Source organism: Carassius gibelio, chromosome B2 (assembly GCF_023724105.1).
Source record: "Carassius gibelio isolate Cgi1373 ecotype wild population from Czech Republic chromosome B2, carGib1.2-hapl.c, whole genome shotgun sequence".
NCBI classification, from domain to species: domain Eukaryota; kingdom Metazoa; phylum Chordata; class Actinopteri; order Cypriniformes; family Cyprinidae; genus Carassius; species Carassius gibelio.
In genome coordinates, this window is record NC_068397.1 from 23,821,205 (window position 1) to 23,848,030 (window position 26,826).

The 26,826-nt window shown below is 38.6% G+C and overlaps 2 protein-coding genes across 7 annotated transcripts in view; one reads left to right on the top strand and one right to left on the bottom strand.

Moving 5' to 3' along the window:
* Window positions 1–26,826, bottom strand: part of LOC127951102 (SPRY domain-containing SOCS box protein 4) — a 67,869-nt gene that overhangs the window by 9,129 nt on the left and 31,914 nt on the right. For 5 of the 6 annotated variants that reach the window (XM_052548759.1, XM_052548762.1, XM_052548763.1 and 2 more), the window contains one exon: window positions 21,000–21,879. In XM_052548759.1, the coding sequence (XP_052404719.1) occupies window positions 21,000–21,705 (706 nt within the window). In that variant the 5' untranslated portion in view covers window positions 21,706–21,879. Of the gene's footprint in view, window positions 1–9,553; window positions 10,474–20,999; window positions 21,880–26,826 lie in introns of those variants that run through there. The other variant, XM_052548764.1, reaches the window with a different exon arrangement.
* LOC127951103 (GTPase IMAP family member 4) lies at window positions 5,495–7,007 on the top strand. Its single transcript, XM_052548765.1, has 2 exons — window positions 5,495–5,647; window positions 6,072–7,007. Exons 1-2 carry the CDS (start codon window positions 5,620–5,622, stop codon window positions 6,815–6,817), a joined length of 774 nt encoding a protein of 257 aa, XP_052404725.1. The 5' UTR covers window positions 5,495–5,619; the 3' UTR covers window positions 6,818–7,007.

Genomic DNA, 26,826 nt, shown 5'->3' on the forward strand with positions numbered 1-26,826 from the left:
ATCACCATTAAATTTTATTGCATGTAAAAGAGCAGAATTTTCATTTTTGGTTTGTTTATTCCACTTATTTCTAGCATAACTTAAAAAAAAGCATTAATAAAGGATAAAATTAAACAGTAATGAATCAAGCAGACGTGATCACACAAGGACAAATTAGCAACAAGGCCCATGACAGCCGTAATTCACAACTTCAAATATACCAAATCAGCAAACCGTTAATACGCCCCAGCATGAGAATGGACTTTTAGACACTCAGATAATAGTCAATTTAATATATAAATGAGTCACTACATACTAATGTCTGCCGCAGATAATGAATCACGGGGCACAGCGGGAATAGCAGGCGTCCTCTCTCTGTGGACCCGTAGCTATAAATGAACAGAACCAGAAGCAAATTCAAAGCTTCCCACTTTCATTATTCTAAATCATGAAACTCTGAATGATTCCGCTATTAATTCTGCACCTTACTCATTAGCACTACAATTGTATTGCTTCCTTCCAGAGAGGGGTGGGCTAACTTAAAAACAGCCTTTCCCTCTGGGCAACAAAGGTGAGTATGGAACACACACTGTGTGTGAGCTTAGAGAGGGTAATAGAGAGATTGTGTGTTTGTTTGCTCTGGGATTGTGTTTGAGGATACGGATCAAGAAAAGTCACCTTCAGCGGATTATGAGTGTGCTGTTTCCCCTCAGTGTCACTGTGGGACAAATCCATATTCAGTCTTTAATGTTTCCCATCAGCCTTGGACAGTTCTGAACTACCCAAGGCCCAGTATGAGTTTCCGAGAAATCAAACGATGGCTGTTTGAAATTCTCCCAAAATTATTATCAGGCCATTTTTATTGTTGTGCTCTGAAATCATCATTGCTATTAATAATAGACTACCATTACTGCTCCTGTTCTTTTTCGCCACATTTGAGTGTTTCTTTCTGCATGATTAACCTTGGTAAACAAATTGTATCTTATACCAAGGGAGAAAATCTTTAAAGCATTAAATTCAGATCAATACCAAAATAACTAACGTTCTGGGTGGATTCTTCCACTTTGTACTGAATGCTTCACTTGCTCGCTTTCCTGAGCACTGCAAGCAATATCGCACAATAGCAATGACTTTGGATCATGAGAGAATGGGCAGCAGTTCGTGGAATCATGCATTATGCAGCACTAATGCAAGTTTTATGTGGTCGTTACACATGCAGGCCCATGTGAGCCTTAGTGCAGTAATGGCTCCGTCTGAGATGGAGAGTAAGGAGAGTGATACGGACACCCTAGCCTTCAAATGCCTCATTTGATGAGCCGTACTGTACATACAAGCAATTACATCTTACATCTGTGATGTTAGAATACTGTTTTATAATGATCATCCACAGTAAGCTGATGCAAGAATTAATGTTTAATGTTCAAACTGCAAGCATGACTTTGATATTAGAAAAATCAAGGCAATCACACACCTTTAGAAGTGTGTGTTGTGCACTTAGAATATTGGTCTATCTCAAAATGTAGTGAGCTGCCTACAGAGCATTTATAAGTGTCATGATCTAAAGTGTTATTTAGAAATAAAGCCCTTTAAAATTACGATGAAGACCAAAGCTTTATTGTTTTATGCTTTATATAAAATCATAAAATCACATCATACAAACATGTGTGCACTCCTGACACAAACACTATTCTAAATCATAATTATGCTGCCTTTTTAAGATAATTAAGAATCTTAGATTGAATCTGAGATGATATTGCGGAAAAATGTCAAAGATTGACAAATGGCCTTTCATTCAATTCCAAAAAGTTTCAATGAAAATGGTTTAATGTAATTAAAAAGTTGAAGTACTAATATTAGAAAATCTACATTAAATATATATATATTTTTTAAATGACAAAATCACATAATAAAATGACAAAAATAAAATTAAAAAAATAATGAAAAATAAAACTGTAAAAATAAAAGCTAATTCAAAACATTAATAAATTATAATAGGATATAAAGTATATTAAAATCACACTGGTGTAGAGATGCTGCCTATGTAGAGCGCTGCAAAACTCCCACAGGTTCCCTTAAAAGTCAACTGTCTATCTAGGCAGCTCATTAAGTTTTGAAAAAGACCTTATGTCTGGTGCATAAAGTGCGTTAGACAAAATAAAGCAGCCATCAGCAAAAGCCTGCTGGCACTGGCAGAGAAGGTCTGTGTAATATTAGACATAATAAATGAAGCAGCATATATCCATAAAAAACCCAGACAAGCTGTCAAGCACTTACCTGCTTGACATTTAATGGCATTCACACTGACAAATGGCTTACACTTTAAATCTTTGAGAGAGGTGTTTCTAACCACACTGGTAGGGCTATGTAGAAGCGGCTGTTATCTGTGACCTTGCCAAAGTAATGCCAGGTTTAATTTATGACAAATGTAGAATTTAAATACAAGTGTATAATGCCCATGGGGATTACACTGGGGAAGCTTCATGAAGGCCCTGTTAATTCCTTTACCCAAAATTCTATCATCATTTCAAAACCAAAATGTTGACAGTAGCCATTAACTTCCAAAAAATACCATGATTAAGATTTATCAACATTCTTCAAAATATATTTTATGATCTACAGAAGAAATAAAGCCATACAGATTTAGAATGACATGACAGGAAGTAAATGATGACAGAATTTTCATTTTTGGTTGACCCTTTAAAAATACAGGGCAAAATGTGACATTTTCTAGAATCTGTATTGCTGTATCTGTATATAACTTGTTTCACTTAATTTTTAAGCCATAGATAGCCAACAAAAGCTAATGTGCATTTTGGCGCAATGATTAATCCTTTACTGGATGAATCAGAAACCATTAGAGTTTACACTACAAATGTGAACATTTTGGACCCTGTTTATACCTGTATTCAGTGCTGACCACTCATGGTCTGATCATCTGAGACGGATGTTAATACCAGATGTTAACAGTCTGGGGAAATATCCAGGAAACTGCACTGAAACATAGAAGCATGACACAAAACAGGACAGTGTGTGTGTTTATATGTACTGTAAGTATGTGTGTGTTACTGGGGCAGGTGAGGAACCACACTATATGCGGCTTCATATTTGAGTCCCCTATAGGAACCACACAAAGACGTGAAATTAAAGACACTCTGCACCACATATACCCAAGAAATAACGTATTTGTCACAGTACATACTGAGAAATACAAAAATCTAAAGTGCTGATGCACACTATACACTCAGGAGAGGAACAACCTGAAACTGAACTGAAATGAAGCTGAAATAAAATACAAATATTAGATGGATAAATGTAAATTTTAATACAAATTAGAAAATGCATGTGTCTTATTTCCAAAGCACACAAAATTTGTTTCTGCGAGAACTGTATGCAAATCGCATTCAGTACCAAATTTCGAGGCATGTTTGAACCTTTATCCAATTTACATAATTTCTCTGAGCTAAAACAATGCAGACAGTATGTCCAAATAAACCCCCACCAATAGTGAATTATGAAACTGAATTCCTTCCTCGAAACTGAAGACACTGACTTTCGAATTATAAATAAAGGTTAAATTCTTGCTTTCACACATGGCTGGAGGGAACAGTAACACTTTAGCACCGCAAAAATCAGCTTTCCTTTAAAGTTCATCATGCAGTAAAATAAAAAAAAAACTCTCCAAAGAGAGTGCGAACTCAGAGCACTGCATGCTGGGATATAACTGCCATGTGTCTTGGCTCAGAGCTACAGCCCACAGATATTCCTTCCTTATTCCTCTCATATCCTCTTTTCATCTGTTCTCTCCTCAGCTCAAACCAAAACGATTTTTTTCCCTCCTAAAGAAGTGAGTCATTCAAACTCAGATGCCATGGCTCCTCCGCCAGGCGTCTGTTTACAGATCACTTCACTGTGTCTTTCACGTGGTGTGCAGATCCTCCTCTGGGGTGAGTTTAAATAAGTTACCACAGAACTGAGAGGCAAGTGACTGTAAAGAAACAGGGAAGTGAGCAGAGGAACAAAACAGCACTAAAACAGATTTTTAATATCACAACAAAGCCACGAGTTCTTAAAACAGGGCAGCATGACTGTTAGCCAATCATTTACCAGCTATGATTTAGAAAGCTCACTCATAGAGTGCTAAATTAATCCTAAAAACCCAACACTGCAGTAAAACACAACATTTACTGTTCTTGGTAACAGTTATTGCACACAAATATGTTGTTCCAAGCTGTTAGTCTGGAACATAACTTCCTTAACACTTATGACTTCAGCAGTAAAGCACAATTACATCCGGACAAACAGAGTTAAAGAGGTTTCAAAGAGTGATGGATATTTCAATGACGACTTGTTTTTTTTTTTTTTTTTTGTAGTTTCTTGGAAATATTCCATTACATACGTGACCAGACTGATCAAAAATCTTATAATCTTAAAAAAAAAAAAAAAAATCTTATACCAATATATATATATATATATATATATATATATATATATATATATATATATATATATACACATACATTTCTCAGTTGATGTCCATGTGGTTTTAGGTTATTATATAAATTTAATTTACATATTTTACTTGTAAAAATTTATTTGAAACACCACAGTGTACTGGACTATTTACATGAACTGCAAAGTAAAGAGGATTTAAAATGGTAATAATAATAATAATAATAGTAAAAAACACCTAAAATATATAAATATATTATTATAAACAATATTTATAAAGTTAGCATAAAAAATGTCATACAATCATTTAAAAAAAAAACACCTTAAACCTCTGTACCATATACACTGTAAAATCTTTCAAAATGTTAATTGTTGTTAAGGTTAATAATCCTAATTATGAATAATAATAAAATCAACAATCTGGTCTATTAAAAGGCTTAGGACAACAGCAACCGGTCTGTTTTGCAAACCTTTAATATTTACACCCAGATGTAATGCAATGTATTGCTTTAAATATTACTGTTATTGGATGTCCTTGTGGTTAAGGTAAAATATTCTCTCTGTGAGATTTCACATGCTGGACCTTGGTAATGAAACAAGAGCAGATTGAATTCCTGTGTAAATCCTTTACAAATCCACTCTTATATAAATTGTCCCACTCAATCGAATGTGACAATTTGCACAAAAACGGTCTTAATAGTTCTGTTGGTGTGTCATCATGAATAAGGCCCAGTGTTTATTTTGTTTAACTGGAGAGAGAAAGAGAGAGAAGTCATTTCAGTCACGTTTTGGCACATTTCGTCCTCGTGGCCTCGTGACTCTACAACCAAAACAGCAATTTCACTTCGTCACTTCTGAAAAACACAACATTCAACTGACAAACAGCACCCAGCCTTTATTGCTTTCTATGGTAATATAATAATAAACGTAAATACAACTTTCTTTAGTTTATAACATGTCCCTGCCTATATTTAGCTACAAATAACTCAATAAACCCCACTGCCGAGTGTGAGAGGAACTAAAATAAGCTGATCTGTAGTTGTGAAACCAGAAAGAGGAGGAGATTTCTGGTCACTCCCTTTTCATGTAAATGCCCAGATAAGTGACGAACTTGCACATACTGTACGAATGTGACAACCTGTCAGATGGACTCGGACTGAACTACAAGCGTGCTGAAAAACACTGCTAATAATGGACAACAGGAATGCAATAAACAATGGTAAGACTGGAGTCTGGACATTTGTGTTTATATTTTATTTATACAGTTTTATTAAATATTTTATATTTCAATTCACAGTTTAATCTTATATTTTACGTTTTATTTTGCACATTCGATAGAGACAGGCTATGCAAAACTCTGATAGCGGAGATACTAAATTTGAGTGAAATATTTAGTTTTTATGGTTGCAAACCTCTATAAACGAATTATGCAGGGTTTAAAAATAAAGTATCTTTAAAATTGTTTACACAGGACTTGCATTAATCTGTTATGTTTTAAAGTTGTTCTTCTTCTTAAACGAGCACTAACATTTTTATTATTTTTTAAATCATTGTGACATTTTTATGCTATTAGTGCTATGTTTGCTATCAACATTGAAGAAAATCAAACTCTAATTTACCCACAAACACCTGTCTACCAACAGGCAACAACCAGGTTGCCCCCCCACTGCGGTTGCTAATTGTGGGGCAGAAGCGGACAGGAAAGAGTTCAGTGGGCAACACAATCCTGGGTAGGGATGCATTTAATACATGGGGTGGAGCAGACAGTGCTGTAGCACATGGAGAATCCGAGGGCCGACAGCTGATGATCGTGGATGCTTGTGGATGGGGCACAAATGAGAACCTGGTGCCTAAACAGGAGAAACTGGAGTTATTTAACGCCCTGTTGCTGTGCGAGCCCGGACCCCACATTCTGCTACTAGTCATACCCTTACTGTACTTTAGTCACTCTGAGAAAGCGGCCCTAAAGAAACGCATGGAGATCCTCACAGAGGGCGTGTGGCGCCACACCATGGTTGTGTTCACCCTCGGGGACCGTCTGCACGACTACAGCATACAGGACCACATCCAGACAGCTGGGAAGGACCTCCAGTGGCTAATGGAGAAGTGCAGGTATAGGTACCACGTTCTTAACAACAAGATGCCCCAGGATAGACAGCAGGTCTCTGGGTTACTAGACCGTGCAGAAGACATGCTGATGGAGAACGGGGGATGGCACTTCTCTCTTCACATGTACTGCAGGCTGGAGGAGGAATGGAGCCGGAGAGAGAGGGAAATGAAAGAGAAGACACTAGACAGACAAGCTGGAGTGGGTGTGGTTCAGAATCACTGTCAAAAAGGTGGTCTGCATGTGAACGATACTCTAGTGAAATTAGTTAACCATGGCTAACTGCTACACTTCATTGTTCTGGCATGAACTCAAAGTAAACTTCTGAACTGTAAATATGTTTCAGCAACAAAGATTTTAAGTTCAAATATTTGTATGTACACCTTTGTGCAACCGCTCACCATTTCTCTTTATTTAGTTCTCATTTCAATGTAAATGTGACCATTTGAACAACATCACCTTTTTGATTTCCTCTTTGTGGTCCTGTGTGTTTATTTTTTAATGTATTAATAGTTAGTATTTAATGAATGTTCATAAAATAATCTAAAATAATCTAATAATAATAATAATAATAATAAATTATTATTTATTAGGTAACACTTTACATTGAGGTCCATTAGTTGGAGACATTAATATTTCTTAAAGTATTTGCTGTTAATGTCATTAATCTGTTAATGTTAATTAAAAAATATAAATAAAATAAAATAAAAAAAATACAACTGTTAGTTCATGTTAACTTAATTTCATAACATACTATTAACAGATACAACTTTTGATTTAAATAATGTATAAGAAAATATATAATTAACATGAACTAAGATGAATAAATGCATTATAAGTATTTTTCCTTGTTAGCTCATGCTCACTTATGTAGTTAAATAATGTTAACAAAAGGAACCTCTTGTATGTTAAGTGTTACCAATTATTACATATCAGCTACCCACATTTTCACCCAAGCATTATTATTTAAAACTTAATGTGCCTGTATTTATATAACAAGTCATTGTGGTTATATTTTAATATAAACATATTTTTGTATATATTTTTTTGCTTTAAGATTTAAGATTTAGGTTACACGTTATGTAATATCAGTATGGACACACAGTGGAGAGGGCAAATTCGAAGATGATACTTTACAACATTTTACATAATGATGTGGATTACAAAATGCAATAAGGGCCAATCATAGAATACAAAGGGCTCTTATTTCTTCCTATGATTTTTAATGACAATTGTAAATAACATTTGAAGTTCTTAAGACATTTTGAACTATTTGCTTGTTATAACCCTTCAAATTCATTTGATTTATCCATCATATTTCATTTAAATTTAAGCTTTTGCATTCCAAGGAATAGTTCACTCAAAAATAAATAGTTTGTCATTATTCACTCACCCTCATGTCATTCCAAACTTGTACAAGTTTCTCATGTTGAACACAGAAGAATATATCCTGAAAACTTTTGAAGAACTAAGCAGTTGTTGGTCACATTGACTTCCATAGTAGGAAAACTATGGAAGTCAATGGGGACCATCAACTGTTTCATCACCAGTATTCTTCAAAATGGCTTATTTTATGTTCAACATAATAAAGAAACTCATACAGGTTTGGAACAGCATGAGGGTGAGTAGATGATGACAAAAATGAAATTTTTGGGTGAACTATTTCTTTAAGAAACGAAGAAGAGACAGGGACTGGACTGGAACACGATGAAGGCCAAAAAGATCTGGTGTCCTCATGAACAAAATTGCTCTCACGTGTCATGAGGATGTCATGATTTATTGATTTGATTAATTCAATTTACCACCTGATGTGTCTTACCTAGTCTCTGTTACTCTCTGTGTGCATGCATTCATTTCTCTCACCTTTACCCATCTTCGACGACACTTCTTCATATCATCATATCCAAAGTCTCCCCACCCCTCGCGTATTAATACTCTTTAAAGTGACTGATGGCCATGCCATCACAGCACTGAGCCTTGAGCAGTCGCTTTAATTGATATGCAATTTGCACGTCATCTTAATCTGAGGAGGTGAGTTCCTTTAATGCGCTACTCAGGATGAGACATTTCATTTAACAGATCAAAGCCAGAGAGCAAGCGAAGCGTTAGAGGCCCTGCTTTCAAAGTGAACTTCTCTCTTGTCGTCACACGGTGTCAAACATCATCTCGTTACGCTTGGGTAAACAAGCCTGAGTGCAATGATGAGAGGAACATCGAAAGCAGCGAGCTACAGTCACTGCTTGTCTCGACCGCACAAATACCCGCTGCCACAGATTCTACCAGTCATGCTCATTTGCATATGCTGATAGTTGCTAATTTATGTGTGCGAATGTAATGCTACCGCTGGCAAGCATGTTGTACTGTATGGGGACAGTAGAGAGACAGGGAAGAGTCTCTGTGGGTGGACTGTCTTCATTTCATGGCTCTCTTACAGACACTCTGCCCATTAAACCAGGTGATCTGAACCCTTTTCCAACCTCACGTCACTGACCTTGAACAACAGAACTGCCAGACCCAGTTACCACAAGTAACAGAGCCAGACTGAACTGCAGAGATAGATTGTCTGTCTCTCTCTCTCTCTCTCTCTCAAACAAACATTAAGCATGTTTATTAAGCAAGTATGTTTATGCTGGTCAAGGAACAACAGACACTACCCCTCATAAACTTAGGATTCAGTAAGAGCTTTTGGAACAAAATGAATACTTTTATTCAGATTATTTGATTAAAAGTGATTATTATAATGTTATAATGTAATGTTCCCAAGTTTTCTATTTCAAAGAAATGCTGTTCTTTTGAACTCTGAATCGATAACCGATATAAAGCAGATATAATTTCTTTTTAATTCATAATTAAGAAAATGTAAATAATTTGACAATGGATAAAAAAAAAATGTGTAAAATAAACAGAATTATACTTTCTAATACTATACTAAAGTATTTTTCACAAATAAATAAATATTTAATACAAATATAATAAAAAAGGATGTAAACAGGGCACTCAGTATTCTGGAAAGTTTGTGTGCATTGGAAATCATATTTTTTCAGATAAAGTATGTGTGAGAAAATGACATGAATATGACAGTGGACAAATGCATAAATCCCAGCATAGTTTGAATTCAGGAGTTTAAAGTTTAAAGCATTCAATTCACACGGACTGACTATCACGCAGAGAACGTGATCATGCTGGATAAAAATGCACACTTCACAAGAACTCACAGCTAGATTCAGTTTGCAAGTTTGCAAGGTTTGTGAAATTAACTATTCATTAGTCATTCAAAGATTTGTTTACATTTTTCAATTTTTCAGCCTTGGCGATATATCGGTCGACCACTATTATGCAGCACAAGCGTTTTCAACATTGTGTAATTTAAAATTGAATAATATTATTTTTGATAACATAAATTCAGCTTCGTCAAGTGTAAGAAACTTCTTTCAGACATATTGAACAATTCTTGCTGACCCCAAACTTTTGAAGTGTAATGCAAACAAGATAAGAGATAGCAAACTTATGGTCTGGTTTAAGATACTCTCTTAGCCTAGTTTACCAAGCTGATCTGAAGGTTTTCTAGCTAGTCTTCAAGAAAGACCCTCTAAATCGATTCAAATCCCAGTCTGGCCAGGGTGGGAGAGCAGCTATATCTAACAAACCAGTTTAGGTTGGTCTTTCTTCAGCAGGGTAGTCGAGTTTTACTGAGCGCTAAGATAAATGATGACACCACATAGGCGAAGGAAGATAATGAAGCCATCATTAGGAAAAGGCAATTCTCTCTGCATTTGAACTTTTGCCATACCCCACAACGGCACCAGCTCTGCTCAAGAGCACTTTCCACTTGGCAGCTTTTCTCACACTGTGGTCCAGGTAATCAACAGGTTCACTTCAGTGATGATTAGAAGGGTTTCTGTGCACTTGACATTACTGAGAAATTGCATACCTTGTACCTATGCAAAGAAAACAAAATGTTTACATGATGTACAAAAAGGGTTGAAGGAAAGGATAATAGCTGTAAAGAGAAGTTCCCATGGATTTTAGATCATATAGCAGAAGAGAAGTGAGGAGGCAGAGAAAGAATCGATAGATCGGAGAGCACATCCACAGACTTAAAAAGATTCCGTCTTGAGTTAAAGCTGATACTTGCACTTAACATTTTCTGTAATTTGCACACACAGCTGAGTGCGGGTGATCAATCTTTGTGGTTCAATTTCCCTAAAAAGAAAGGCTGTACATTTTGTTGGTATGCATTAGCACATAGATAAGCCTAAAAACTAACAGACATGGATAACACTGCCAAAAAATCCTGTTCTTAAGGAGAATTCTGTCCAGTTGAACTATCAAACAATTCCTGAAACAAGACAAATTTACTTTGACTTTACTTTAAAAAAAAAATCTTAAACCAAAATGTATTTGGCAGATTTTTTCATTCATTTTAAAACTAAATTAAAGGGGTCATACACTTTTCCTTTCTCTTTGGAAAGTTACAAGCTATTGGTGCATAAAGAAGATCTGTAAAGTTGCAGACTAAAGTCTCAAATCCAAAGAGATATTCTTTATAAAAGTTAAGACTTGTCCATGCCCTCCTAAAACGGCTTCTTCTAACATGCCCCCCAATGATGTGGGAAGATTTGCATAACATTGCCAAAATGTTCACGCAAAGAAATGAGTCGTAACCGTGATTCTCGCTGTTGCCACTGGCGCCATGTTTTGGAGAAGCTGTGTGTTTCGTTGTGAAAACGAAACTACTTTGTTTGGTCTTCCAAAAGAGGACACAACTAGAAATCAGTGGTTAAGTTGTATTTACAACACTGTTCCAGAACAGTTCAACCCAAATATTTAGATGTGTGCAATGCATTTTATAGAGGATGAGGACTATTTACTATGAGTGTAGCCTACTATGCCGGTGTCTGTGTCTATAAAGTGGGGCAATTTCAACTTTGCAAGGACAGTCTGGCGCTTCTGACTCACAGTCTGTTAGTTAGTTTACATATGTTTGGATTTTCCACTGATGATTCAAACACGAGATTTGTTTACTTGGTACAATATGCAACACAATGCGTAAAAAGACAGTATAAGTCATTATAATCAGTAATTATGTCTCCACTGGATGCAACTAATGCCTCATTTGTAAAGGGTTTTTATTATTTTCGTCTTGTCTTGTTGAGGTCAATCACAACGCACTATTTAGCTGGTCAATCAGTGCAGACCTTGCTTTTCAGAACGATGAGCTTTGTAAAAATCTCAGATAGGCGGAGCATAACGGAGAAACAATAATGTACAGTATGTGGAAAATAATGTGTTTTCTGAACCTTAAACCACATAAACACATTACATGACACCAAATACACAAAATGTTATATTTTAGCAACGCCATATGACCCCTAAATTAATAATCTGCCAGTGCTGTCAGACATATTACAACTACATGAAATATACATTTTCTAAAAAGAAGTATAAATATTTACATATCCCACATATATTGGGCAGTTTCGCTTCTCAAGTACGTGTTTCTCGTTTAAAGGATTTTAGAGGAGAGTCAGCATCCAAAACAACCACAGAATAGAAAACAGCTATAGAGTAGGTGCAAGACCAAGGGTGTACTCACACTAGCCAGTTTGAACCGTGCCCGAGTGCGTTTGACCACCAAAGCGCGGTTCGTTTGACTAGTGTGAGTGCTCCGAACTGTGCCCGGGCGCGGCTCGATTAGCCGGCCCTGGCCCGCTTGGAAGAGGTGGGCGGCACGGTTCAGTTGGACTCGGCCGCGGTTCGAATGCAGTGTGAGCGCTAACCGTGCCTGAGCACGGAAAAGGACGCGTTGCGTCACGGGACAATCGTACTCGGGCCTGGTTCATGGCAACCGTGCCTAGTGTGAGTACACCCTAAGAGCATACTGATTTACTTTAAAGAGTCATGCTAATGATTGTACACATCTATAATATCAATACACATGTCAAAAAGTCAAAGTTAAGCCATTCTCTTCAAAGCAATTATTTTCAGCACAGAATACCAAGATTCTTCTTTTAAACTCTTCCAAATGCATCAATTGCACTTCCGCCATGGAACAAATTTGTAAAATATCTTCTGCTTTCACTCTGAAAGACTGCCATATGTACACACAGGGAGACACACAGCGAGCACAATGGAGTTCAAGGCCTGTATTTAAAGCTCTGTGGATAATAACGCTTAATATAATCCAAACGTCTACATGTCTGCGGTCACCCAATTCTCTCATTTGTGTGGTCAGGCTTACTGTTGGATAAGTGTAAGGATGAGAAATGCCAGATCTGATGAGCTGGAGTCAGTCAGGAGCCAGCAGGCGGGCTTATTAACAGAGCCCACTGCCTCCACAGCTCAATCACTGAACACACTGTCTCTCTTTACTTTGTCTTCCCTCACTCTCCGCTCTCCCTTTGTCTCTGTCAGTGACTGAATGATGTCTGTTTCCACGGAAACTCCTTCAGGCAATTAGGTGTGCAAATATCGCAGAGCAGTGCCGAAAGGACAGTACGTGCTGAACAATGGAGTAGGGAGGGAACAAAGCAAGAATCAAACGTGGATCCGTTCCACTAGCAGGTTACAAAGGAGGCTAGCGATTTCAAGCCAGTGTAACCAAAACTGTTAAGCTAAGTAAACAACAGCACGTGACTGATAAGGTTATTGAGCCTTTAGCGGTGTAATAAATTATAGGCTGTCATTTGTTGGGTTTGATCCAGAAGTGTGCATGAATAACGCTTGACGTGTTGCAACAGCTTGGTATAAGACCCTGCAACTATACACTAAACAAACAGCTTCTGTCTATCATTTGTTTTTCTAAAAAACAAACCTTTCAGGAGATTTCCCAAGATGCTTAGTAAGCCAACGGAGAAGTTGTTGTGTGTGCACAGGCGGATAAGTCACACAAACTGCACGGTCAGCAATCATGAAGATAAGTCTCATTTCGAAATATCATGAGCTTGAGGTATTGAGCTTTAATAACACACTTTCATAAATGTCACATTTTCAGGGCGGGAGGGGAAGACATCATGTCACCACGACAGGCAGCTTGCCAGCTTGGTCTGTGAAAACATCTCATTTTTACATCTCCTGTGCTTCTTTCATTGCATTACAGAGGCATTCTGTGCATGTGCTTGACCTCCCCTTGACTTAACTGTGTGTGTGCATGTGTGTGTGTGTGTGATTGTTATACTGTAAGGATGAATGTAACAGCTGTGGGTGAGGCTGCGGCCTTATGGCGTTAGCTGAAACTTGATCCAGCAAACTAATCCTCTAATGACTGGCTCTCAATTAACATGGAGCCAAGCTGTTTGTCCTGAAAAGAGTAAGGCCCACTTCTCCGTCCTCTCTTTAACTCTTTATCCATCTGTTTGTTCCCTCCCTACTTATGCCAGGTGCTCTCCATTCATGCCCAGTACCAGATGGTATTGTGGATAGACTATTAAAGCATTGTCTGAAAAGGACACCACATTTTTCTATTTGAACTAATTAACTAAATCTAACTAGCTAAATCTAACTAACTAACAGATACTGAGAGTCATTTACATTCTAAGACACTTAAAGACAATAACTTATTAACTAACTAACCGACACCTTGCAGACTAACATACTGTCTTTCTCTTACCTTATTCTCTTTATTTTTAATCAAATACAAACACAGCATGTTGTCCATTTATGTTGAATACTTCAACTCAATTAATCAGTCATTTGTAATGAATTCTCCATCGCAATATTTGTCATATTAAATAAAATGTCATCACAACATTTTCATGGCAAACTAAAAAAGCAAGGCTGGGCGTGACTGCATTCCTTGAAGTAGACTGAAGAACCGTGTAAACTCCAGAGTATGGAATGAGATAAAGAATACAAGAAGTGCCATGGTGTGTATCAAAGTACAATACTATCATCTGATATCATAGCAGTACTATGGCAACATATTCTTTTAGAGGAAAAGATAAGAACATCTGAGGTCAATATAATGTATCTACAGAGACACTGAACCTGTAAATAGATAAGATTACAAAAAGTTACAAAATGCTAGATAATAGATAAAAAGGTAAATTCAATGACAGGATGCCCACACATAAACATCTGGGGCATTTTTGGCACTTTCAGAATCGTATTATTATTATTTTTATTTATTTATAATGTAGGATTCACACTGCATTGGTAAGCTCAGTTCATGTGAGACACAGCAGGTGTCCCCATCCCGCTACTGACTGACAAATGCTGATGGGCCAATTAAAAGGCATGACAGCCCTGCTCTGACTCACTTACCCAAATGCTAATTTCCCACAAGCCTCTGGATTAACACACAAAATCTGAGCCAGCTGCTGTCATCTGCCGATTAGAGACAGAAGAGGAGAATAAACACATTGCAAACACACTTGGGCTGCTTTCCAATGTCCATGTTATCCATCTTAAAACAATAAGCAAGATTAGACTTAATGTGTTCTGAGTCATAGTATCTGGAATACAGCGTTTGACGAATTCATGAGTGCTCTTGGGCAAATACTGATCACAACACTTTCTGATTAACATCTTGACTATCCTGGTCCATTGACCAGCACTAAACCTATCGGTATCAGCACGAAAATTCTGGTTTAAGCTGTGTTTAGCAGGGCATGACAGCCTTCCTCTGTAGCAGCGTTTAGTGTAGGTGTTTTCAGGGACGCAAACATCAAAAGGAATAATATAATACAGCTTAGCAGACATAGCTTAAGTTTTAAGGAACAGATGTGGCCCAAACAGCACTACTGAGTCACACACACACCCAAGAGAGCCTGAAAGAAAACGGTAATCTCTCCGATAAAATGCAGACGACCGTGCCAGTTTATTAGGCAAGTGCCTCAGGCCAGCAACAGTCTGCAGTGCTAACCCACTGACCCATATAGCAGCCCTCTCCACTTAGCTAACACATCTCACACAGACAGGGAGACATCACTCCGTCATACCAAAAAAACATATATGGGAGAAAAAGCAGAATCAAGGGGACACTGGGACACTGCGTATGTCTCAGGGATTGTGTTTACACGACAGTGTGCTTTTGTGTCTTTTCTTGTTCGTTTTGTCCACCGACTGACAGTAATTATCCATGTAGCACACGTTCTACATTCTCTGTATACCTGCCCTCGTCTCGTCCTCTCCATATCTCTCTCTCTCTGATGCTCAGACTGAGAGAGGATGCTATCAGAGCGGGAATGTGGATCAGACGCTATTGTGTGATGAATCATAGCTAGAGCTAATTGGTGTTTTAATCCCTGACAATACAGGGCACAGTGACAGCAGCCTTCTGCCAGTCAGAGAGCAAATGAGAGCGAGAGAGAAAGAGAAAGCACAGACATCTCTCAATTATATCTATTCTGTGTTACACATTCACAACAGGACGACGCATGTCAATTTCTCGCTCATTTCTTGGTTGGACGCTGGCAATTAGTGCAAGTTTATATACAGTCAAACACTTTTCTGTTCATCTTCCTCATCACTGATGGCATAATGGCACTGGATGTGGACAGACTGGCTGGCTGACCTCATAATCACAAAGACTTATGTGTCATAGACCTAGCATTGAATGATGCAGCATGTAATAGGGTGAATAGTGTCACTGTCTGGTCCTTTTTGCTCGCAATGTCAGTCATCCCCTCATGTGTGTGTTTTGACTGTGTATAGTTGGTAGGAATGAAATATCACAATTTAAAATAATTTTCTATTTTAAAATAATTTAAAATGTGATGTATTCCTTTGATTGATAGTTCCCGTGAAAACTGGAAAATGTATGACACCGTATTATTTTAAAGCAAAGCTGTCAAACAAGATGAAAAGAATTTCTCTTAATTTTAAGCTATTTTAATTCTACAAATGTTTAAATTCGGTTTACAGTTGTAGTTCCAGTTCGCTACTTCAATTCCAATAGAATTAGAATTATTAACAGAGAAAAAAAACAACACATTCTCAATTTAATTCAGAATGGTGCCCAAACATATAGACAAAAACAACCAGACAACACAATCAGAAGCTATGTTTCCATCCACGAAACATAGGAACGAATTTAACTTGTGCCAAGAATTGGAATATCGAATTAAATATTGGCAAAAAAAAGCACTGTTTCCATCCAGTGAGTTGAAGAGAACAAAAACATCACTTTCTGATTAACTTGCACTAAACATCACGAAGAACAATTTAATTTGCTGCAGTAGGAGAAGACACTGTATATAATAACTTCTGTATACAATTAATTATGAACTTCAGAACGGACCAAAACGGTCATGTTATCTTATTTTCGGAGCGCAGTTCTGGGAGTTAGTTTGACAATACTTTGCTCAAGCATTTTAGAATGATAAAAGTAGCATTTCAGATGCTCTGCAATGAGGTCCGTTGGTTGGTTAAGTTTTATGCTGTCCCATTGCAAAGTCACTTACCTTTTTGATAAAAAAAATAATAATAAAAAAAAATAAAAAAACATACCCTGTTTCCATCGTAGATTATGCGCATGTTTTCTTACCCGATAAGAAGTTTATCCAACTTAGTACAGTGTATTTTTATTTTTTTGGTGCAAATATTTTTGAATTCATGCGCATCTCAGCATTTCCATCCAGCGTTTTTTTGTGATATCCCAAAATGTGCATACAAATAGGTGGATGAAAACATAGCTGGTGAAGTCAATCTACATGTATCAAATAACAAAATAAAGTGCTGCCTGCAAGTAAATAAGTGTAGACAACTATACAGTCCTCACAACAATGGAGATCTTAACAGAAATGTCTATAAGTTAATCACCACCACTAAAATATTAATGCTAAAGCAGAAATGTAGTAACGATTTTAGATAAGCTAATCATCTAGTCACACAGGTGCACTAGTTGCCCATCCTGTCCCATCCCAAGCATGTATAGTGTGCACAGTAGTGAGACTTGTCCAGGGCCTGCCTGCTGCTTTTCATTTGCAGTGTGATGAATCATAGCGGTAGTGATAAACACTATTCCACCGCCATGCGGATAACTTCTCAGGGTGCTGTCGCTCACACACACACACACACACACACACACACACACACACACACACGGTGCGCAGCAGAACAGACAGACGTGGGCTCCACCGAGGCAGAGACACGTCTTACTTCTCACAGTTTCCTCGCTCTCCCGCTCACACACAAAACATGCACTCGCCTTCTCACAACTTGTACGCACACACCCACAACCAGACACAAATAACATCTCTTTCCCACACTCACACTCGTCAGAGTTCCTGTTCTCACACAATCAGTGTTTTCAGGCTTCCCTCACAGATACTCAAATATTCTCGCAGAGTTCCTCTCACTCACATACAGGCTATTTTCACTCATAATAGGTGTGTCCTGAGCTGCCTACTAAGTATTTTTTGAGCATCACGGGCATACTGTTTCATAAACTAGAGCGCTGTCTACCTAGAAAGCATTTCTAGCAGACAATATAGATACAAGTCTATTGATTAAGCAGCTCACTAGGTTTTTAAACACTGCTATTTTTTATTAATTAAAAATAAAAAAAATTCTAAGTAGGCAGCTCTCTGGGAGCTGACAAAGTCTCTCTCTTTCTCTTGTGTTTACATTATCTCTTCTTTCTGTCTTTCACAGTCTCTTACCCTGGATACTTTAGACTCATAAGTATCTATTCCGAGACCTATTTACCACAGAGGAGTCTGATTCAGTCAGACAGCTCTGAGAGTGTGTGTAATGAAACTAGTTTGCTATTGTCCGCCGAGATGTGTAACAAGTCAGTGTTGGGAGGATCCTTGCATATATATTAAAATTAAGCCTGGGGTTTTAGACTTTGCTGCACATATCTAAAAATGTCACAGCTTACATTTTTCCGACCTCATCTTCCTTGCTGCATTCATTACCCATGTTTCTCTCTCTCACTGTTGCTGCATGCATTCCGCAAGGAAAGGTGCTTAACAGCCTCCTGCACGCGACTTAAAATATGCAAAACACCTAAAACGTGTATATATACCCACAATCCTCAGAGCAAATCTTAACACTAATTTGGAATCCGCTCAGCGATCCGGTCCAAAGATGGCTTTCCCAAACACCTCTTGAGATTCATAGAATTCTCTCTTTTTGAAGAATTACACATTGCTTTGCTCATTTCATACAATTTTCCAGCAAATAAAGACATGCTTACTAGAAGCTTTGAAAAGATTTCAAACGGTCTTCGGACCACTTACTGAGTTGCTCTTTCCATCTGAAAGGGAGAAAAGGGGGCTCTTTCAACTTCAGATGAGGGGGCTTTGAGAGTGTCCCACTCTGCTCTGTGTCCCCTGATACGGAAACACACCAGGGAGGAGAAGACTCTGTAAAGCGACACCGAGGCCAAAGCAACCTAATCCATATAAACAGGGCTGAAATGACGCTGATAGGATTCTGCTTATGGGCTTACTTGTTAAATTAATACTTTGAAGTCCTGTACAATGACAAGTTTTATGAAGGGGATATCACGCTTTTATTCCGTCAACATTGACAATTCTATCAACAGATTGAAACATCTACAGGGAACGAGGCCTTTCATTTGTTGTGAAAAAAGTCAATTCCTCAAAAAATAAGAGGGAATTTTGTGATTGTAATTAGCAATTAGTTTATTTATTTATTAAACATTGGTGCCTTTCCCAGTTTTAAAATTATTTACCCATCCTCATGTCATTCCAATCATGGATCATGCTAAATATAAAAAAAAATACAAATTTTTCTGTACATACAAAGAAAGTCAACAGAGTCCAATCTGGACCAGAAAGTCCTTCACAATATTTCTTATTTTGTGTTGCGCAGAAGAAATAAAAAGTCATGCAGGTTTTAGAATGACATGAAGCAGAGTAAGCTAAAAATACAACATCCACAGGTATGGATGTTTGAACATGGAGCTTCTTTCATGGAGAAACAGCTTAATCTACCAGATGACTCTCTGAATCTCTGTTCTCTAAGATGTGAGGAGAAAAAACACCTTGAGGTTGTGCTATCAAATAAAGCTCAGAGGGTTACAAAAACATGCCTCTGGCTTTAAAATGCCGTTTCACACAAACTCTCTGGCTTATACACACACATCGTCTGCCTGGCAGAAGCGGATTAGAAAAAGGTGTTTCCAAAACACATGCTGATGATGGGTGAAGGAGAATTTCAAGCCTTTACAAACACAGAGGCTCAGTGTATAGCCTTGTGAATGGTGTGACAGCTCTGAGTGCTTGAAAATAATACTTAATCATTTGCACAACACACACAATATGCAACCATACATGCACCAAACTCATAAACATGTTTCCTGTGAATATCAAAATGAGATCTTCTACTCGTTACCCTAATGCTATATGAGTTGTAGAAAACAGCTAAGCTAGCCAGCAATGTTTTGAGACTTCCTGCCTCACTGTCATTGCATGTTACATTGTTCCTGCACATTAATAATGAATACATGCCTGCAGCAATGCCCAAGTTTCCTGAGGGACATTTTGAAAGAAGAACCACACTCCATCTCTTTACATTGTGGTCTTGAACTAACAGGACAGAAGACAAGAAACAGTACTCAGGCTCCCTTTACTGGCTAACTACACCTGTATGTTGAAATACCAACAATTCATGGCAACATCTAATGCAATGTTGACATAGAACACTGTGTTGTTGTAGCTGAACTAGTAGAGCATGGCACAACAAGGTCAGGGTTTTGATAGCAAGGGAAAAAAAAGAAGGCTGCCTTATGAGCACTCTCCTGGAGGAACAAAACTTCTTAAACCTGCCTGAGCTGATTTGCTGGTCTTCTAGCCTGCTCAAGCTGGTCTGTTGGCTGATTTTTAAAGGGCTTTTGGTGGTTTCCAGCTGGTCACCCACCTAAACACCAGCTGGGCCAGACTAGGATACTGTCTAGAGTAGACCAGAGGTGTCAAATCCTGCTCCTGGGGGGACCACTGTACTGCAGACTTTAACACAAATCCTAATTAAACACACCTGAAGCAGCTAATTAAAGTCTTCAGTATTACCGAAACTTCCAGGGTAGTGTGCTGGCTAGTTTGAAGATGAACTCTGCAGGACAATAACACTCCAGGAGCATTACTAGACATATCTTGGCCTAGACTATCTGAAAATCAGCTTAACCAGGCTGGAAGAGCAGTCAAAGACCAGCCTGCCCTGAACAGGCTGGGAGACCAGCAACCCAACTAAGGATGGCTTAAGACATTTTTTCTTTTTTCAGCAGGGTAAATGTAATGCACATTTTAACAACACCATGCGCTAATCACCTGGGAGCAATTTGCAGTTAATGCTTTGCTTTGGAGTAAACTGATGATGGAACTGAACAAGCAATCTCTTTAGGTTTCTAAGCCTTAACCACTACACCACACCACACCAACCCAATTCAAGTAAGTTTACAAAACCTCCAACCTGAAACCTCAATTTCAATCAAGATCTTTAAGTATCAAACAACTATTCTGAGAAATAGGCTACTTTGGAGAAAGTCTATACTTACGATCTAGGCCATTGATGTAACGCATGGTGATTTCACAGTGGCCCCACACCGCGCTGACAATGGGGTACAGCTTTTTGCCCTTAAGACCTCTGAAGGCCACTCCGAGGTACTGTCCATCAACCATGAAGCTCAATGTGCCCTCATCCATGTCCAGTACCACCATTAAGGCATCTGGCAGCACAAAGGCCTCCTCTGGCTCCAGGAAGCTTGGGTATGTGGGTGCAGAAGAGGCTGGCCGGTTCTTATTGTTATGGTAGAGCTTGTTACGCCCCAGGTCCCAGCCCCAGGACTCGCTATCACTGCCAACTAAAGAAGTGTAGCCCACCGAGTGCAACGGGGCATCTGCTGTGGCCACACCCACCACCGCATGTGTGCCCCGTTGCCGAGCAGGCCAATGGATCCTCCAAACATGGAGTCCTCGCGTGTATCCCACCCTTCCACGAATGCCATCAGTACTCTGGGCAACAGGATGCCGATGGAAGGTGAGTTTGTCATCGTCCTTGATGAAGATATTAAGTGAGCGGTCATCCGAGTTCCAGGCATGTCGGAGCTGCTGCTCATATGGAGCAGGGGGCATGTCCAGGAGTAGGTCCAGCCGGGCTGGCTTGAAGAAATCCGGCCCTCTCAGTTCCCTCCTCAGAGGCCTGTAGGACGGCTCCCCGCGCACGTCTACGGACTTGATGCTCCCCGAGATCTTCTGGCCCATGGCTAGGTTGGTTGAAAAGGGGTAGGGAGGAGGGGAGAGGGCAGGGGTGGTGCAACACAGGGGCTGGGCTTCTGGGGTCTGCCGTTACCTCATCAAAGCACCGGGACTTCAGCCTGAGGCCCCCAAACTCACGTCAGCGTCAGTGGTGGCGAAAGTGCCAGCCTTACAGAAGCCCTAGGAGAAAACACACCAACACACGTCATTAAAACAGCATCAAAGAGTATGCGGGCATGTTTTATGAGTGCATCTAGAACTAAAACTGAATCTCAAAGTTGTTGAGGATAAAAATGTTAACAGAAATAAAGGAAGCAAATAAATAAGAAGACATGAAGATGAGCAGAAAGAGAGGATCATGGCCAACCGCAGCTTGACAGCTTGCAAGACACTGAAATGGGGAAGGATGTAAAAATGAGTGCTGCAGGTGAGAACAAGACACCTTCTGTAAAACCTTCTGAAACCTGCTGCCATAAAGTGCGGGTGACTACCAGAGCATTGCTAGGGTATCTTCAATTATTTTTACAGCATTATTTTGCAATTGCTAGTGTTTTCTGGATGCTTATTAGTCTGAGTGATTGCAAGCAGGCTCAAGTCAAAAGAGCCCAAAATCCACATAATATTCTTCTCTCTAAATATGAATTGGAAGTTCAATGCCTCCACCAATGTAAGATTATTTTTATAGTTATTATTTTTATGTGCTTTTTCTTTTTAATAGATAAGACAGTACAGTAAAATATTGCTTATTATTTATAAAGCCCTGAATTAGAGCTGTAATTGGGCTATAAAAGTTATGTGCGCACACACACAGCTCTTTTGACTTTTGTCAAGAATTAGTCATTTATACATATTTTAACAATTTATTCATAACTAACGTAGACTAGACCACTTGTAAGTTGGAATAAAGTCCTCTGTGACATCTTAACATCTCAGCACACTAAATAGACATAGGCTCATTTAGCCTATACATAGACCAATGCACCAATAACAAATTAAATTAAGATCAATTTTAAATTAAGATGGGTATTTGGCAATAACAAAATTAAGATAAAGGCTCCGCCGGATTTGCTTCGCCACTAGCAGACATTTAATAAAAGAATAATGCCAACATTAGTGTATACACTCTGTCCACATTATGCATTTAAGACTCAATGAATATTTTCGTTATCATCTGAAAAACCTTTAGTCACAGAGATTAAGCTAAGCCTACATGTTTTTGTGGAGAAAAATGATTGAATCCACTGTAGATGGCTTCAGTGCGTTCCTGCGCTCACTGATGGTGCGTCATTATTCACTCATTATTCTCATTATAAACACGGTCAAAACTTTTCCACACCTCAGACTTTGCTTTATGGTGCAACCAAAACGTAATTGCTGCATTAATTAGGTATACCGGAACCGAGAACACTTCACATAACACCCAATATACTTGCTATATCATTAGAAGAATGGCATCTACATTATTTTTTAGTCTGTTTCTCTCTTTTTCCGAGGTCACCATAGATACCAGATTGCCTGTCGCAATAATCAATATATTGACTTATCGCATAATATATGTAGATGACATCAATCATTTTTGGTGATGCAATATACCGCCCATTATATTTACTTAAACATTTATGTCACCATATTTTGTACATTCCACCTGTGTCTTTTGCATTTTCTTGTACATAACATGGTATAGACATGAGGTGCTAGTTCAAGTAACAAAAAAAATGATTCTACAAAAAAAGTTTCATCTGCAGATATGGTATAGTTTAGGGACCTGTGCCTTTGTGCATACGGACATCTGACTGCTGAGTAGTGATCGTGTTTTTCAGCAGTAGAGTATACCCTTAATTTACAGAGAAAAGAAGGTCAGGGTAAAATCTGTAGATGGACAAATCGATGGCTTTGTGCATTTTTCAGTTTTTTACTTGTTACGTTGGACTTTGTTAGAAAATGTTTTTTGTTGTATCTAGTGTTTTGATACTTAATTTCCATGATCTAAATATTCTTAAAAATTACGTTTGTTGTCATTTGGAAGTGTGTACACCTTGCATTATTATGCTGTTACATTATGATTATACATTTAGTGGCATAAACTGGTCTTTAAAATGAAAATATTATCGTTTATCGCAATTATTTCTGCAGCAATATATCGCACAACAAAAAGTTGTTATCATGACAGGCCGACCACCAGATCCAGTCTGTATCCAGATCAGATGGTCACTGCAATCACCCGGATCCAGTACGTATCAAACCCAGATGGTGGATCAGCACCTAGAGAAGACCTCTCCAGCTCTGAATGTCAGCGGAGACCAGGACAACTAGATGAGTGCCAGATACAGATTTCCTGTAAAGACCTTGTTCAAGACGACCACCGGGACTAGACCACAGGAAACAGATGACTAATGCACAATCTGACTTTGCTGCAACCTGGATTTGAACTGCTGGCCTCCCAACTGAGCCTGGTTTCTCCCAAGGTTTTTTCTCCATTCTGTCACTGATGGAGTTTTGGTTCTTTGCTGCTATTGCCTCTGGCTTGCTTAGTTGGGGACACTTTATTTACAGCGATATTGTTGACTTGATTGCAAATGATTGCACAGATATTATTTAAACTGAACTGAGCTGGATGATGACGACATCACTGAATTCATCTGTTTTCCTAATTAATGTTGTTCAGTTGCTTTGACACAATCTGTTTGGTTTAAAGCACTATATAAATAAAGGTGACTTGACTTGACTAACTATGAGGCTGTTGGCTACTTTGATTATTTTGATTGTTAATCTGACTGCATAAAAGTTTCATTATCAGTCTCTGCTCATTGAAAAGCACAATTCCAGGCATCATTGGTGTCTGCATAACACAAATGGCATGGGATAAGTTACATGCAGAATATGTGCCTTAACACTGCCTCAATAACTCAAAGTATGAGCATCAGCATTAGGAAAAAATGGACGCCAAAATACAGCATTATTTATTTCTAGGTTCCTGTGAGAAAGAGTGAGAGAAGGAAAAAGCGAGAACAAAAGAGAGAGATTCAGTTCGCATCAGCCTCAATGTCACAAAAATACCTCCACATTAAAAGCCTATTTTAGAGTGTGCTGGAGATGCGATACTGATGTATGAAACGCTAGCAGGAACTTCCTTCTACAGTATGTGAAGCACAGTCTTTTCCTGGAATAAGAAAGTCTCAACCCACCAAGCAGCTCTACAAAAAAGACAGTTAGGGGATGTTTACATAAACTGTCTTATTGTGTCCGTTACATCTGACCGTTGCAAAGTATCTAACCGTTTCTTCAGTGCCATGAATGCAGTGTTTCAAAGAAGGAGTAGAAAAAAATTCCTTTGAAAAACAAAGCATAGTGATAAACAGCAGTATTTAGCTGTTTCCATATGTCAACGTTTATTTCACTACAAAAAAAAAAAACAGCAAAATGCAGCATAGGGATTTCCAGGAATTTCAATTCAAATGAAACAGTGAATAGTATCCACTAAATTAATATGAACCATTAAACAAACTGACTCACTAAACGAATTAAATAAGAGATAGAAGAGTGTTTTTGATTATCAGCACACTACTGTAGCTTGTTAGGCTGTTTGTGTGATGCAATATAACACTAAACATCCTCATTTTGGATTACTACTTGTCAGAGTACAGCTCATTATCGGACAAGCTATGATACTGCAAAAACGCCTTTCGAAGCTATGCTACGAAAGTATGTACGTAGGTGAGTTGGAAGTGTCGCTTCTTTTAACTTCTCCACAGAAGTGCTGAATAACATGTTCACACTCAATCAGACGAACGGTCTTCACCAACATGGGTCATCAAAACAAAGGTAAGAGGTCACACATACTGTATGTGGACAGAAACACATCTCAGACAGTCTCAACACATTAAGGTCACAGAGAAAGAGAGACAGGAAAAGAGAGAGCTGTATTCAGACGACAGGAAGGAGGGTAGCCAGACGGCCAGACAGTCAGAGCCCGGAATCCTGGGTAAGTGTTACCGATATTAAAGGAAAAATAAATGAGGTCATGAAAGAAGTAGGATAGAATGCGAATGTGTGCCTGTGTGAGAGAAAGAGAGAGAATGAATGAGAAACAGAGAGAGGTTGCTGCCCTAACATGCCACTCACAGCTATCATAACGTGTACTCGAGTCGAGGTGTTAGGTTTTCTGTATCGTATTTCAGAGCTGGAGAGGCTCCCGCGGCATGGCACAAAGGGTTTCACAGTCTTGCAGCCGTGCAGAGGCCCAGTAATGGGTTTCATTCAGGTTGTGTTTGGTTCAGAGCGCACACGTCAGTTTAACTAACATTTCCTCACTCAAACCGCTGTAGTCACTAATAACTGTTATAAACACGGTCACAAACATAATTACGCTGTTAGTCTGGGAGTTGTAGACAGACTTTTAAACACTGTTCTCACATTAGGTAATTACATGAAGGCTTGTAAAACAAGATCTGAGAAAAAGAAAAACACAAAATACACTGACGAGACAACAAGAAGCTTTTTGTGGATCAGTTCATTCCATTAAGCACCGGATTGAGCCTGAAAATGTAATAAACTAAAAATGCATTACGAGGATTCAAAAATGTCGACTTCATAACCACTAATATTTCTGTATTTATGTTTACATACCTCCTGTATCAACAACCATCACCCAAAATAGCTTGACTTTTAACTTCAACTGTTGACAGCTTACAGTAAAGATGAATAGATGAATAAACAGATGGATGGAAAGACAGAGACACTGGCAGATATAGATAGAAAGATAGATAGACAGACAGACAGCTGGTGTGTTCCAATGTGTCACAGCAGAGTGAGTCACGCCGTAAGACGGTGACCGCATGGCATGACTGTACCGTGCCCTTGGGCGTAACACTGCTGATATAAAATGCCAACGTCAAGCTGAGAAGTGAAAAAAAAACGTCCACTACATCAATTACACTCGCTCTCCTCAGGGGTAATGATCTCAAACCATATGAGACACGACTAATGTAACTATAACAACCTCATTTTAATGGGCCGCTGATGTGCTGTCTCCATCTGCTTAGCCATGCGAGACAAGACTACATATAAAAGTGGTGTGCCAGGGCCGTACGTCTCCACATGGGAAAATGCCCATTTGTGCTGACTTAT

Excerpts from the sequence above, each read along its gene's own strand:
- LOC127951103 (XM_052548765.1), top strand. The coding sequence starts at position 5,620 with ATGGACAACAGGAATGCAATAAACAATG. Across the intron at positions 5,648-6,071 it reads CAGGAATGCAATAAACAATG|GCAACAACCAGGTTGCCCCC; the intron begins GTAAGACTGGAG and ends GTCTACCAACAG.